Source organism: Erinaceus europaeus, chromosome 15 (genome assembly GCF_950295315.1).
Source record: "Erinaceus europaeus chromosome 15, mEriEur2.1, whole genome shotgun sequence".
Classification (NCBI taxonomy): Eukaryota; Metazoa; Chordata; class Mammalia; order Eulipotyphla; family Erinaceidae; genus Erinaceus; species Erinaceus europaeus.
Window position 1 is genome coordinate 17,660,573 of NC_080176.1, and position 14,283 is coordinate 17,674,855.

At 50.7% G+C, this 14,283-nt stretch overlaps 1 protein-coding gene across 1 annotated transcript in view; it reads right to left on the minus strand.

Moving 5' to 3' along the window:
- Positions 1-14,283, minus strand: part of SNX29 (sorting nexin 29) — a 248,126-nt gene that overhangs the window by 118,083 nt on the left and 115,760 nt on the right. Inside the window, exon 14 of the mRNA XM_007534624.3 lies at positions 6,455-6,540. Within this exon, the coding sequence (XP_007534686.2) occupies positions 6,455-6,540 (86 nt within the window). The remainder of the gene's footprint in view (positions 1-6,454; positions 6,541-14,283) is intronic.

Sequence of the window (14,283 nt, forward strand, 5' to 3'; positions counted from 1 at the left end):
TTCTCTCCCCTTTCAACTTCTCTCTGTCCTATCCAAAAAAAAAAAAAAAAGATTTTTGCTCAATGCTCCTAGAGGGATAAAGAATAGGGAAGCTTCCAATGGAGGGATGGGATATGGAGTGCTAGTGGTGGGAACTGTACAGACTTTTTTTTTTTAATATTTATTTTTTTTTTATTTATTCCCTTTTGTTGCCCTTGTTGTTTTATTGTTGTCGTTGTTGGATAGGACAGAGAGAAATGGAGAGAGGAGGGGAAGACAGAGAGGGGGAGAGAAAGATAGACACCTGCAGACCTGCTTCACCGCCTGTGAAGCGACTCCCCTGCAGGTGGGGAGCCGGGGTTCGAACCGGGGTCCTTATGCCGGTCCTTGTGCTTTGCGCCACCTGCGCTTAACCTGCTGCGCTACAGCCCGACTCCCCGAACTGTACAGACTTATACCCCTCTTATCACACAATCTTGTTAATCATTATTAAACCACTAATAAAATCAATAAATTAAATTAAAAAACAATGAGTGACTAGTTTATACCACTTCAGCATGGCATGACAGCAAAGTATTAAAGCCAAGGTGGGGACTTGGGTGTGAATTCTATAGCCGTGGAAAGTCCAGCCCTCATGTCTCAGGGGAAATCAGGACTGGACCCGACACTAACAGCTCCGTCAAGTGGAGGGTGAGGGCAAGGGCGGTGGCACACCCAGTAGAGTATATATGTTACCATGTGTCAGGGACATGGGCTCAAACCACCATTTCCCACCTACATGAGTGGTGAAGCAGGGCTGCAGATGTCTCTCTCTCCCCTTTTTATCTCCCATTTCCCTCTTGATTTTATCTGTCTCTAATAAGTAAATAGTAAGAAAAGAAAGAGGAGGGTGACTCCTGTGCCATCGAACAGGGAAGATTTTCAGAGCACTGAGTAATCGTCATCTTCCACGCCTGACTTCCGCCACCTTTCCGCCCAGCTGTCAGCACTAGCAAGCCAGCACCCTGCTGCCACCACGCAGGAGAGTGGCCGCCAGATCTCCGGTGTGGCAGGAACAGCCAACATCTCCTAGCAGCCCCTCCTCTTTTCCTTGTATTGCACACGGCATCAGGGAAGAGACTGAGAGTCCTGTGCATGCAAGATGTCACAGAGAAGCTTCCCTGGGCCAATTATTTAATTCTATACCTTGAGAAAGAGAGGGGCCAGTGCACTGCTCCGGCATCATGGGCTCCCTTGGTGCTGTCCACAGTGCTCCCAAGACAACTAACTGAGCCAGGGCCTCATACACTCTGCCCACTGAGCTATCTCTCTTCAGAAGAAAAATACCCCTTTGTAGCTGGGCATTGGGCCGCTCTGGGCAGGACCCAGAGAAATGGCCTCGTCCCAGCCTCCCTTGCACCTGGTGAGCCTAAAGATTTAGCAAAGGAAGCTGCCCAAATATGACACTGAAAATCAGAGCAAAAACAATGGCCAGGGTGGAGTGACTGTTCACTGGGGAGGACACCTGCCTTGCCAGGTGCAGAGCTCAGGTTTGAGCCCTGGTACCACACGGGAGGAACTATGGCAGTGGAGGAAGATCTGCCTGTCTGTCTGCCTCTCTCTGAATGAAAATATGGATCAGAAACAGAGAAACTTCACATACACAAGGTTCCAGGTCTATAAAGTGAAATTAAGGGGCCGAGTGATGGCAAGCCCACTTAAACAGCATATATTACCATACACGAGGACGGGGTTCAGACCCCTGGTCCCCACCTGCAGGAGGGAAGCTTCACCAGTGGTGGTGCAGTGCTGCAGGTGCCTCTCCATCTTTCACTCTATCTCACCTCCTCTATCTTTCTATCAGTTCTATCAAAGGAAAAATAAATAGGAAGAGTATTTGCTACTGGGAGCGACTGAATCATCACATAAGTACCAAACCCCAGCAACAACCCCGGTGGGAACAACAGCGGATGAAATGAAGTCAAGGGCTGGGAAGCCTGTCCTGGGTCACAGGCAGGGCCAGGGCCGACGCTCGGTCTGCACCCTCGGGCAGAGACAGCTCTGTGGCCTTCAGGAAGGGGGGTGGGGCGGGCGGTCTGGCAGCCGTAGCTGCCCACCTGCCCAGGGACCCACCTACTGCCACCTTGGCACTGGGCCCAGCTGCTGGCATGGCCTTTACTTATTTGATGTGTCAGAGAGGCATTGAGAGGGAGGGAGAGAGGAAGAGAGATACCTGCAGACCTGCTCGTGAAGTTTCTCTCTGAAGGTGGGGAGCGGGGGCTTGAAGCTGGGTCCTCTGCTGCTGCCCCGAACACCCATGTCAAGAGCATGTGGGGACAAGGGGTCTCTAGGTGCTCTGGGCAGGTGAACCCAGGAGTGAGCATCTGAGCACGGGGCTAGAACTACCTCTGTAAAGGTCTGAGTCCAGAACATTTGTGATGCTTTCAGGGGCCCAAAATGATTCTGCTGCTAACCTCTTTCTCTCCTCCTCTTTCTCCTCTAGAGTATGGTTTTGTTTTCCAGCGAGGGAACCTGCTGCAGCCACACATTGCTTTTGGATAGTCAAGTGTCTGAGGAAACATTTTTGGGCTACGAGTGGTTGCTGCCGTGGGCCCCTGGGTGGCAGTCTGTCGATTCCAGAACTTTCCTTTCTCGCTGCAGCCAGCCCAGGGCAGAGGCGGGCCCTCAAACCCTGCACCCCTGTCACTGGCTGGCTGGTGCCGGGACCACGACTAATGGCATCAAGATGGCAGGGGCCAGGTACCAATGATGGCAGGAGTGATGGGGGGCATTAAAGGCAGAGTGGTAGACAGCCTGAGTGACTGCACCTAAGAACATTTTTCCAGGAACTAGAAGTTGAAAGGAGATTACAGGAGAGTGAGGAAGCAAGCATTTGACAAGTTCAAGGTCTGGCATGGACCTAGAACACCCCTGACTCCCTCAGTTCCTGGGGCAGTGGTCAGGTGCATCTGAGCTCAGCGTGAGGCAGGGGCGTGAGTCCTGGTGAGACAGGGCTGGCTCTCACCTTCTCAAGCTGCGGTGTCCTCTCTGACCCGGTGGCGAGGCTAACAGGCTCGTTGGAGTATGGGCCCTGGAGCCAGAACTATAAAAAATACCAAGGCAGCTCCATGGATGGTGGAGCAGTGTGGTGGTGTCTCTCTCCTCCCTTTCTCTCTCAAAACAGGAAAGAATAAGGGAGCCAGGCAGTGGCGTATCCAGTTGAGCGTGTATGCTACCATACACAAGGACTCAGGTTCAAGCCTCCCAGTCCCCATATGCAGGGAAAGAAACTTCATAAGTAGTGAAGCAGTGCTGCATGTGTCTCTCTTTCTCTCTCCCCCCTACCTATCTGTCTATCTATTCCCCTCCTCAATTTCTCTCTGTCCTATCAATAAAGGAAAAGCAAGTCAAAGCAAAAAGTGGCCACTGGGAGCCATGAATTTGTCCTGCAGGTACTGAGCTCTAGAGATAACCCTGGTGGCATATCAGTCAATCAATCAATCAATCAAGAATAAGAAAGTGAGCTGGATGAACCAAAGTAAAAGACTCTGGGGTGGGTTGGTGGGGCGGGGGGGAGTACAGGTCCTGGAAAAGGCTGACAGAGGACCTAGTGGGGGTTGTATTGTTACGTGGAAAACTGAGAAATGTTATACATGTACAAACTATTGTATTCACTATCAAATGTAAAATGTTAATCCCCCAATAAAGGAAAGGAAAATAAAATAAAATAAAATAAAATAGAAAGAACGTGAGCTGGGGAGGCTCCTTGTGGCACCATGCATGCTGAAGACCCTGGGATTATGCCCCAGTGGCTCTTGAAAAGTAAACTAAGTGGAGATGACAATGACATTTGCTTCACAGGAAGGCTGGCCAGGTAGGTGCATGGTGATACAGCCATATCAATTATTATTATTATTATTATTATTATTATTATTATTATTATTCCCAGGTGTTCTATCATCAGTTCATCCACTCCTTCACTGAGTTGTTCCACAAATGTCTACAGATCTTCTAGCAAGCACCAGAGACAGTTTCAGATGCTGGAGAGCATGGCAGTATCAGAACCAGGTCAGCCGCCTCCAGTCCCGCCAAGCTCACTGGAAGGAAGGAGGGAGTTGGAGTAAAGGGAGAGCTGGCAGTGGCCCTAACAGTCATGTGGGGACTCACAGAGGGATCAGACAGGAAGTGTGGCTCTGCTGTGTGACAGAAGGTTCCAGAGACCAGGTGCGGCAGGCACCCTGGGCAGGAGGCCCTCGAGTGAGGGCAGAGCATGTCTCCGCGGAGATGCAGGGAAGGAAGGAGACTGTAAACCAGGCAGATGGCCTCAGGCTCCCATCTCTTCTCTTCTCTGAAGGCCTTTCCTTTCCTCCCATCCAAGAAAGAAAGGAAATATTTAGACAAGTCCCATTCAGCCAAGGTACAAGGCATCATTACCCCACTGGGGGAGGGGGGGGGCGCAGAATGACCGGTTGCCTTATGAAAAGCTGTAATTAGAAACTTAAAACAGAGCGGTTTGCCGGGCGAAGTGGCGCTTAACACAACAAGCCACTTGTCAGCTTCCGGCCTGGAGGAATGTCTGCCAGAGCCAGGCTGATGCTGAGCTGCAGGCCCCGACCACAATGCCCAGGGGGCACTGAGAAATGCAGCTAAACACGCCGGCCTCAGCCCGGTGCTCCTGTGGCTTCTGGGCCTTTTTTGTTTGTTTGTTTTTTTCTTTCTGGTCAATAAAGAGGAATCCTGAATCAATACTTGGAGTTTTCAGGCAACTGTTGTTGCAGGGGCTGAAGTAAGCCCCGAGGAGCTGAGCAGGTGAAACATTCTCCCTCATGGGGGTGCCCAGAAGAAAGACATGAAGCATTCAGGGTCAGAGACTGAATCTGCCTCTGGTTATGAACCTGAACCTTTGATGGAGGCCCACCACCACCACCAGCAGCAGCAGCAGCACCCCGGTGATGGGGCCAGAGGGAACTGGTGGGTGGGGTTTAGCAAATCCCCCCATCCAGCCTGAAGCCACTTAGTCAATACCCAGGATCCCTCCTGCCTCACCTACACATTAAGCCCAGTGTCACTCTCTCTCTCCCTAAGTCCCCTCTTCCCTCTAGATTTCTGTCTCTAGCCAGTAAAAAAATTAATGGATGAAATGAGGCATGCTATGAGTAAACAGTCACCTTGGGCTGGGGAGACAAGATGGTTATACAGAAAGGCTCTTATGCCTGATGCTCTGAGATCCCAAGTTCAGTCCCGAGAACCATCATCAGCCAGAGCTGAGCAGTGCTCTGGTAAAATAAAATTGATTATATAAGTAGTCGTGAGTATGTTGAGCTGGATCACACAGGATCCTAATAAGCACAGAAGCTTTCAAGAAGTAGAAACTGGTATATTGCACCAAAGTAAAAGACCCTGCAGTGGGGGGGAGGGCTCAGATCCTGGAACATGATGGCAGAGGAGGACGTAGTGGGGGTTAATTTTTTTTTTTTTTTTTTTTTACTGTTCAGCTCTGGCTTATGGTGGTGTGGGGGATTGAACCTGGGACTTTGGAGCCTCAGGCATGAAAGTATGTTTGCATAACCATTATGCTATCTACCCTCTGCCCGGGGGTTGAATTTTTATATAGACAGCAGAGAAATGTTACTCATGTATAAACTATTGTATTTTACTGTTGACTATAAACCATTAGTCCTCCAATAAAGAAATTTAATAACAGGAAGGAGGAGAGGGAGGAGAGGGGGAGAGAGGGAGGGGGAGAAAAAAACAGCTGGTGCTATTACACTGCAAGCCATACCCAGATTCCAATCCTCTCTCCCTCCAGAAAAGTCACTACCCCTCCCTGATGCCCTGGGACACTCCAGACCCTCCCCAGCTGGGGAAGAACTCCAGAAGGCTCTGGAAGAGATTCAAGCAGTTACACATCAGCCAGGCTGCAGAGAAACAGAGAGAGAGAGAGAGATGGAGGGAGAGAGATGGTGCTGCCTCATTCAGTGTTGTCTTGGTCAAACGAGCCACCTTCTACCCACTTGCATCTCCGAGCCACGGAGTAAATAACAACCCCAAGGTGTGCAGAACACACGCTACCGCGGGCATTTCACTAAGGAGCCTCCACAGGTCGCCTGGAGAGCCAAGTGCCACCAGCTAGCCCCTCTGACTGAGGAGACTGAGGAGCAGGGGAGCATTAAGCAAGCTGGGCTCTGGGACCTGTGAGTAGGCGTGCAGAGCTCTGACCCTCCACCGGCCCTCATCACAGGCCGGATGCCACTGCCCTGCAAGGAGTCCAGAGCTGTGGGGTTCCAGGCCTAAGAACATGTGCACACGCACACAGCAGGCACTGGTGACCTACCGCACCAGTCTCAGGACATTGGCTATGCGTGAAGATAGAGTACACCACAGGCTTGTGCATCGGTCAGTCCCTCCTCCTCTGGGCCAGCCGGCACCTACACCACAGACAGGCACCTGGCTCTGAGCAGGGCAGGGGGTGGGGAGCAGTGCGGCTCTCTCTCACCTTCTGCCGCTGCTTGGCCTTCTCTCTTCAGCATCTGGACAGCTCCCACGTACTTCTTCAGCTGGACTTTGAGCACCTCGTTTTCTCTGTGGGGACAGAAGTGTCGGGAAAAAATGTTTTTAGAAAACAGGTAATTTAGAACCAAAATGGAGTGGGAAGTCTGGGTAAAGAAAAAGCACACACTGTACATCTTGTGAAGGACAGATTCTGCTCAGAGCCTGTTACTGGCAACAGCACATCTGTGGAGTGTAGCACCTCTCAGAGAACCATCCTTTTTTGCTTGTTTGGGTTGGTTAGTTTTTTGTTGTTGCTGTTTGTTTGTTTTTACTGCCACCAAGGTTATGGCGGGGGCTCAGTGCCTGCACAATGAATCCACCATTCACATGGACATCTTTTCCCTTTTTTTGGTTTGATTTTGGTTTTGATAGGACATGGAAAAATTGAGGTGGGGGAGATGTGGTGAGAGACACCTGCAGCACCACGTCACACACCACACCCTCTGCCGCAGGGAGGAACTGGGGGACCTGAACCTGGGTCCTTGCGCATGGTGGCATGTGTCTCTACCATGAGTAGGCAGTCTTCTCAGGCGTATCAAAAATGATCTCTGACAACAAAAACTGAGCAGTGGGCTTTCCAGCTCTGTGGAAAGCACTAGCAAAAGTGAGAAATAAGCTATGGACTGGGAGGAAATACACAAATCCTAGAGGTCTTAAGAGACTTGTGTCCAAAATATATAAACTCAAAACTTAACAACCCTCCCCCCCCAAAAAAAAATTCCAGCTTCAAAAAATGACGGAGGCAAAATATTTGTACACACACTTCGCCAAACAAACAGATAATGAATAGAGGACATGAAAAGATGTTAAACATCATTAGTCACTGGGGACATGCAGATTAAAACCACAACGAGATAACCCTACAGACATATGAAAATAACTTTCAAAAATTTAATGAGTGCTGGGGAGGAGGGGAGGGGAGTGAAACCCTGCCATTGCTGGAAGGAATGCGAAATAATTCAGGCACTCTGGCGGGTCACCTGGCAGCTTTTCTTATGATTCAGAGTGTGTTTGTCATGTGTCCCAGCAACTCACTTCTGGATCTTTCCCTTGAAGATAGGAACACTCACTGTTCACATCAACACCTGCACACAGATGTTTGTACCAGAAGCATTTATAATCGCCCCAAACTGGAAATAATATCTCACAGCAAGGAGGATGGACTACCCATCACGCAGACTTTTGGATGGATGGTGAAAACAGTATCCTCAGGGGAGGCGAAACCAGTCTCAGAGGTGATGTGCATGCTGGGCTTGGGAGAGCACCCAGCTAGGGAGCACACACTTCACTATGGGTTCAAGTCCCTGGCATTACAAGAAGCACCAGGCATGGTGCCAGGAGAAGCTCTGCACTATACATAAAGTTGTTGCTGCCCATGGTGCTGAGAGAGGAAGAGAACCTATAGCCCTGCTGCACCACCCATGGAGCTCTCTGGGTGCTGTCCATGGTGCTGAGAGAGGAGAGAACCCCACAGCCCTCCCTCTCCTCTCCAAGGAGCTCTCTGGGTGCTGTCCATGGTTCTGAGAGAGGAGAGAATCCCACAGCCCTCCCCTCCTCTCCAAGGAGCTCTCTGGGCGCTGTCCATGGTGCTGAGAGAGAAGAGAACCCCACAGCCCTCCCCTCCTCTCCAAGGAGCTCTGGGTGCTGTCCATGGTTCTGAGAGAGGAGAGAACCCCACAGCCCTCCCCCTCCCCTCCAAGGAGCTCCCTGGGTGCTGTCCATGGTGCTGAGAGAGGAGAGAACCCCACAGCCCTCCCCTCCTCTCCAAGGAGCTCTCTGGGTGCTGTCCATGGTGCCAAGAAAGGAGAGACAATATAGCACTGTTGTGGTAGAGTCTCCCCTCTCTCTGAAATTAATCTCTGCTGATAAGGTTAACCTGGCTGCTAGCCCATCCCTGGTTCCAAACCAGTAGGCAGGGGTGGGAGGGGTGGAGGCAGTGGGAGTGGTGGGTGACAGTATTTGCTGCAAGAAAGCATCATCCCCTGTTCTCATGGGCTCAGCAGCTCCAGCACCATCAGTCCACAAGAAGGAAGACACTCGATGGCCTCTTGCAACTGCAGGCATTTTCCAGTGTTTTCATTTTCCCTCTCTCTGCGAGAACAGGTACCCAGTACATGGACAGTACCAACTTCACAAATGGTGGAAAGCTGGCTGGAATGTATCTGGGGCCTCACTCCTATTCAGTTTATTTCTCTGTGAGCTTTTAAATGCCTGTAATCAAGCTGTGCTTGAATCTTGATTGTGCACATGGCAAAGCAGCACACTATCCAAGGGCTGTTTCACTGGCCCTTGGAGTTGGTGCTGTCCATGGTGCTGAGACAACACAGACAGACACAGACAGACACAGACACACACAGACACACACACACACACACACACACACAGTGCTGCTCCTCCATCCATAGAGCCCCCCCAGTGCTGTCCATGGTGCTGAGAGAGGAGAGACCCCCACAGCCCTGCCCCACCCTCCATGGAGCTCCCTGGGTGCTGTCCATGGTGCTGAGTAGAGAGCTCTCACAGCCCTGCAGAGACTGCTTCTGTCACGTATTTCTCCTCTTACAGAGAAATTCTATCACCCGCCCAAGCTGGTTTCCGCCCAGGAAGATCTACCTGCGAACAAGCCCTGGCCCTCTCAACTTACATTGAAAATGGATTCCAGAAGAATTTAAAGACGGGTGCTGTCTTTGTTGATCTCACAGCAGCCTATGACACGGTCTGGCACCGTGGTCTCCTAGTCAAGATCTCAAGATGCCTGCCTCCATGGGTGGCCAACACTATATCGTTTCTTCTCCAAAACAGAACATTCCGGGTGCATCTGGGTGACAAGTCTAGCAGATGGAGACTTGTCTCAAGTGGCCTCCCCCAGGGCTCTGTTCTGGCTCCTACGCTATTTAATATTTACATCAATGACCTTCCAGAAACTTCTTCAAGGAAGTTCATCTACGCCTATGATATCTGCTGTGCAACTCAGGCATCCAAGTTTGACATCCTCGAGGAAACACTCACGAAAGACATGTCTCTGATATCTGATTACTGTAAAAAATGGCGACTAATCCCTAGCACTGCAAAAAACGGTATCATCTGTTTTCCATCTACACCATGCCTTGGCCTCGCGTGAGCTTAATGTGCAGCTTGACGATGCGAGAATCTGGCACGAAGCCCAGCCAGTCTATCTTGGCGTTACTCTCGATTGCACCCTGTCATTTCACGAACATCTCATAAAAACTGCAGCAAAGGTGGGCGCGAGGAATAACATCATTGCAAGACTGGCCAGCTCCTCATGGGGCGCGAGCGCTTCCACACTACGATCATCAGCTCTGGCATTATGCTATTCCACTGCAGAATACTGTGCCCCAGTATGGTTCCGTAGCCCCCATGTCCACTTGGTCGATTCCAAATTATATTCCTCCATGAGGATAATTTCTGGAATCATCCGTTCCACCCCGGTTCCGGGGCTGCCAGTTCTTAGCAACATCGCCCCGCCAGATATTTGTCGGGATGCATCATCATCTAAGTTCATTTCCCACGTCTACGCTTGACCGGACCTGCCAATATACGTGGATATCTTCGCCCACCCTGTTCAACGCTTGACGTCTCGTCACCCAATCTGGTCCCCTATGCCTACACTGAACTTCTCTGTTCCAGACTCTTGGAAACAGAGTTGGCAGTCAGCTGAGATAAAGAACAAACACCTCATCACAGACCCCTGCAAGCGTCAACCCGGCTTGACCTAGCACGTTATGATTGGGCCCTCCTCAATCGCTATCAAACAGGCCATGGCCAGTGCACCACTATGTTCCATCGCTGGGGAGCCAGAAACGACCCGAACTGCCCCTGCAGCTACAGACAGACTATGACCCACATAGTCAACGACTGCCACCTCTTCAGGTTCAAAGGAGGTCTCGAAACTTTACATCAGGCTCAACCTGACGCTGTTGACTGGCTACGGAAGAAGGGCAAACGCTAGAAGAAGAAGAACAGCCCTGCTCCACCCTCCATGGAGATTTCTGGGTGCTGACCATGGTGCTGAGAGAGGAGAGACCCCACAGCCCTGCCCCAACATCCATGGGGCTCCCTGTGGTGCAGAGGACTGAACTCAGGGCCTCACACAAGGTTTGTATTCTACTGAATGAACTCTCTTCTGCACCCTCCCCAGCTTATTCAGGGAGGAGCGGTGGGGAAGAGGTGGGAGGAGGTGGGGCAAGTTATAGCACTATTAAGTAAGGAGGGGATGTTGTTCTAAATAGGAAGGACAGCTGGGCACAGGTGTTCGGTCTGGTAGTGGCGTGAAACAAAGTGTGATGTGAGGGGGACAAGGTGCAGATTAAATAGCATCATGTACCATTGGAAAGAACTGACAGGCCAGGACCGAGGATTCCAGGAAGTGTCCCCATGGCAACTGTGCCTTGCCAGCTCCCATCCCTGTCCCAAAATGTGCCTGCTGGTTCCCCCCTGCAGCTTTCTCTAAAGGCTGAAGAGTAGTGAGTGGAGGAGGAGGAGGTGGGGCAAGCACCTCGGAAACCACTTGGGCAGTGGTAACTATCATTAATGTTAGGTCAGAACAATAGCATGGGCTCCGGCATCGGGATGAATGGCACCACTCAGAAGCTAAGGACTCCAAGCAGAACCCAGGACACGGTTAAGCGCATCTGGTGGCTCACGGCCAGACACACCCACAGTCATCATGCCATCCCTGGGCAGGTGGACAGAGGCCTGGTGAGGGGGACACTGGTGTCAGCTCTCAACCACTGACAAAGCTGAGACAATGTGACCATCAAAGCAGTGACGGTGACAGGGACACATTCAGAGCTGCTGGATAAAAGAGAAATCTAGAGACCGGGCAGTGGTACATCAGGTTGAGCATATTACCATGCACAAGGGCCCGAGTTCAACTCCCCAGCCCCCACTTGCAGGGGGGAAGCTTCACAAGCGATAAAGCAGGGCTGCAGGTGTCTCTTTCACTCTCCTCTCTCTCAAGTCCTCTCTGTCTTATCAAAGGACAAAGAATGACCACCAGGAGCAGTGGATTCATGGAGCAGGCACTGAGGCCCAGTGATAACCCTGGTGGCAATAAAAAATAAATAAATGGATACGTAAATAAACAAGCAAGCAAGCTAGGCCCCACAAGTGAGCAAATGGAGAGTCTAAGGCATGATTCGCAGCAGCTTCTTCAACCTCCCCATGAAATACTCATTGGCTTCAAAGGGGGAACGTGAGCATCACAGGACAGAGGATGGCAGGGTCAGGGTCAAGGTCAGTGTGAGTAGGGGGTGGGGCAAGCAAGGCCACATGCTCCCCACTGATCAGGAAGAAGCACTCGCCTTCTCAGCACAAGCATAGCCTGAATCTAATTATGAGAAAACAAACCAGAACTCGGGACGTACTACACACAACACCATCCTGTCATTTCCCAAAAATGTCAAGGTCACGAACACCAAGGAGTGAGACAAGGCTCCAGGCAGAAGGGAAATGACAATCAAATGCCACGGGTCACTCCAGGCTCAGTCATTTCACAAGAAACGATGCTACAGGACACAGTGGTGGAGGCTGGGTGAGGCCCAGGTGGCAGAAACGTCTGGATGTTGAGCTTCTGATCTTGACCGTGGTGTGCAGACAAAGAGGAAACGCGCAAAGGCATTTTTAAGGAGCGAAAAGATAAGCTTTCTTTTCCTCCCCCTTTTTTCTTTTTATTTGATAGAACAGAGCAAAACTGATGGGGGGAGGGAGGGAGGAAGGGAGGGAGAGAGAGAAAGAGAGAGAGGCCTGTAGCACTGTTCCACCACTCATGAAGGGCAACCCCCCCCAGGCAGGTGAGGACCAGAGGCTTGAACCTGGGTTCTTGTGCACTGGAACACTCAGGTGCACTCAGCCAGGTGCACCCCTGCCTGACCCGCTGTGATTTTATTTATAGGCAGCTTCTCCCTGTGTAAATTTACATATGAGCTGGGTCACAAACCAGAGCCTATGGGTAACAGAGCCAGGCTACAAGGCATCCCAGACGCCCCCAAATAAGAGCAGGAGCTGGGGGGTTGGGAGTGTTGGGTTTGTGAGGAGTCCCTTCTGTTTTGGCTCAGGAGAGCATGGGGTAGGGGGGGGCATGGACAGCTAAAAGGAGAACTTGGGAAAAGACACCCCCTAAGACAGCATGAGATTTCAGTCCTGTGGAGGAAGCAGGAGGGTCTGACATGATGACAGAGCTGCCCCCCCCCCTCCCCAGCAAGGGCCCTGCAAGGAAGCCGAGGTGCCTGGGCTCCATCCAGGTCAGAACCCTGCCAGGAGGACAGACTGCTGGGGTGGGGTCACAGCCAAGCGATGGGGAGACCAGGGAGGAAGGGGAGAGACAAGTAGACAACAGTGAAGGGACAGAGCCAGGAAGCTCAGGAGCCAGCTGCCACATGCCTGGTGGTGCCACGAGGATGCCAGAAAGAAAGTTCTGGAAATTAGAAGAAGCTGTCCAATGTCACCCCAGTGGCTGACTAGACAGAAAGGCAGCAGTCAGGTCTGTGGATAAAGTCCCACCCTGAGTTAGAAGACAAGGGGGGGGGGGAGGAGGAGGCTGTGTCTCAGACAACACAGGTTTGCCAGAAATACCCGTGTAACTGTCACTTTCTGCTTCAAACTAAGCTCTAAGACAATACCAGACAGGAAGAAAACAGGAACCAGGACTAGAATAACTCAGTGAAAAGGCGACAGGATTCAGGAAATTACAGAAGCTTTCTCAGAAACAAAGATCCACCTAGAAGGTGAAGAGAAAAAGCTTGGTAAAACAAAACCTACCAACAAAACAAAAAAACAGAAACTAAAAGGAAACTAAGAGATTTAAGAGAAAGGTTGAGAGAAAGTGACAAATACTAAGGACAGACAATTAAGATGCCAGGGACAGAAAAAAGACGTCCTTGGAGAGGAAGCCTAGCGGAAAGGAACAGGTATTTAAAAAAAACTTTGCAAAAATTAAAAAAAAAATTGCTGTCACATGTTGAAAGAGCACATCGTGTTCCTAGGGATTCTGATTCTGAGTGACTAACACCAAGGCACTTTCTAGTAAAATCCTTGAGCACTAGAGAAAGCCGTCCTCGAGCATGTGCTTGCTAAGGGAAAGAGAGCTAGACTGGGCAGTACCCTAGCTAAACTGGGTTAGACCCAACCTGGGCAGTACCAGCCCGGCTATTGCATGTACCAGAGGAAGGCTCTGCTATCTCTCTGGTGCTAATATCTCAAAAATAATAATAATGGGGGTCAAGCTTAAGTGCACGTGACATGAAGCACAAGGACCAGTGTAGAGATCCTGGTTTGAGCCCCTGGCTCCCCACCTGCAGGGGGGTCGCTTCACAGGCGGTGAAGCAGGTCTGCAGGTGTCTATCTTTCTCTCCCCCTCTGTCTTCCCCTCCTCTCTCGATTTCTATCCTATCCAACAACAACAACAACAATAATGGAAAAAAGATGGCCTCCCAGGGCAGTAGATTTCGTAGTGCAGGCACCAAGCCTCAGCGATAACCTTGGAGGCAAAATAAATAGATAGGATAGGATAGGATAGGATAGGATAGGATAGGATAGGATAGGATAGGATAGGATAGGATAGAATTCATTTTTGCATGCATTTACCACTCCTGAGCCACTTGAAAGAGAGGAAACAGACACTACTGGACCAGAGCTTCCCCTTGTGCCATGACACTCACATGTGGCACCAGGGCTCAACATGGGAAAACTCTCCCTGGTAAAACTTTTCATCTCAGCAACTCTCAATGAGGTAGACTGCGACAAGAGTTCTGACAT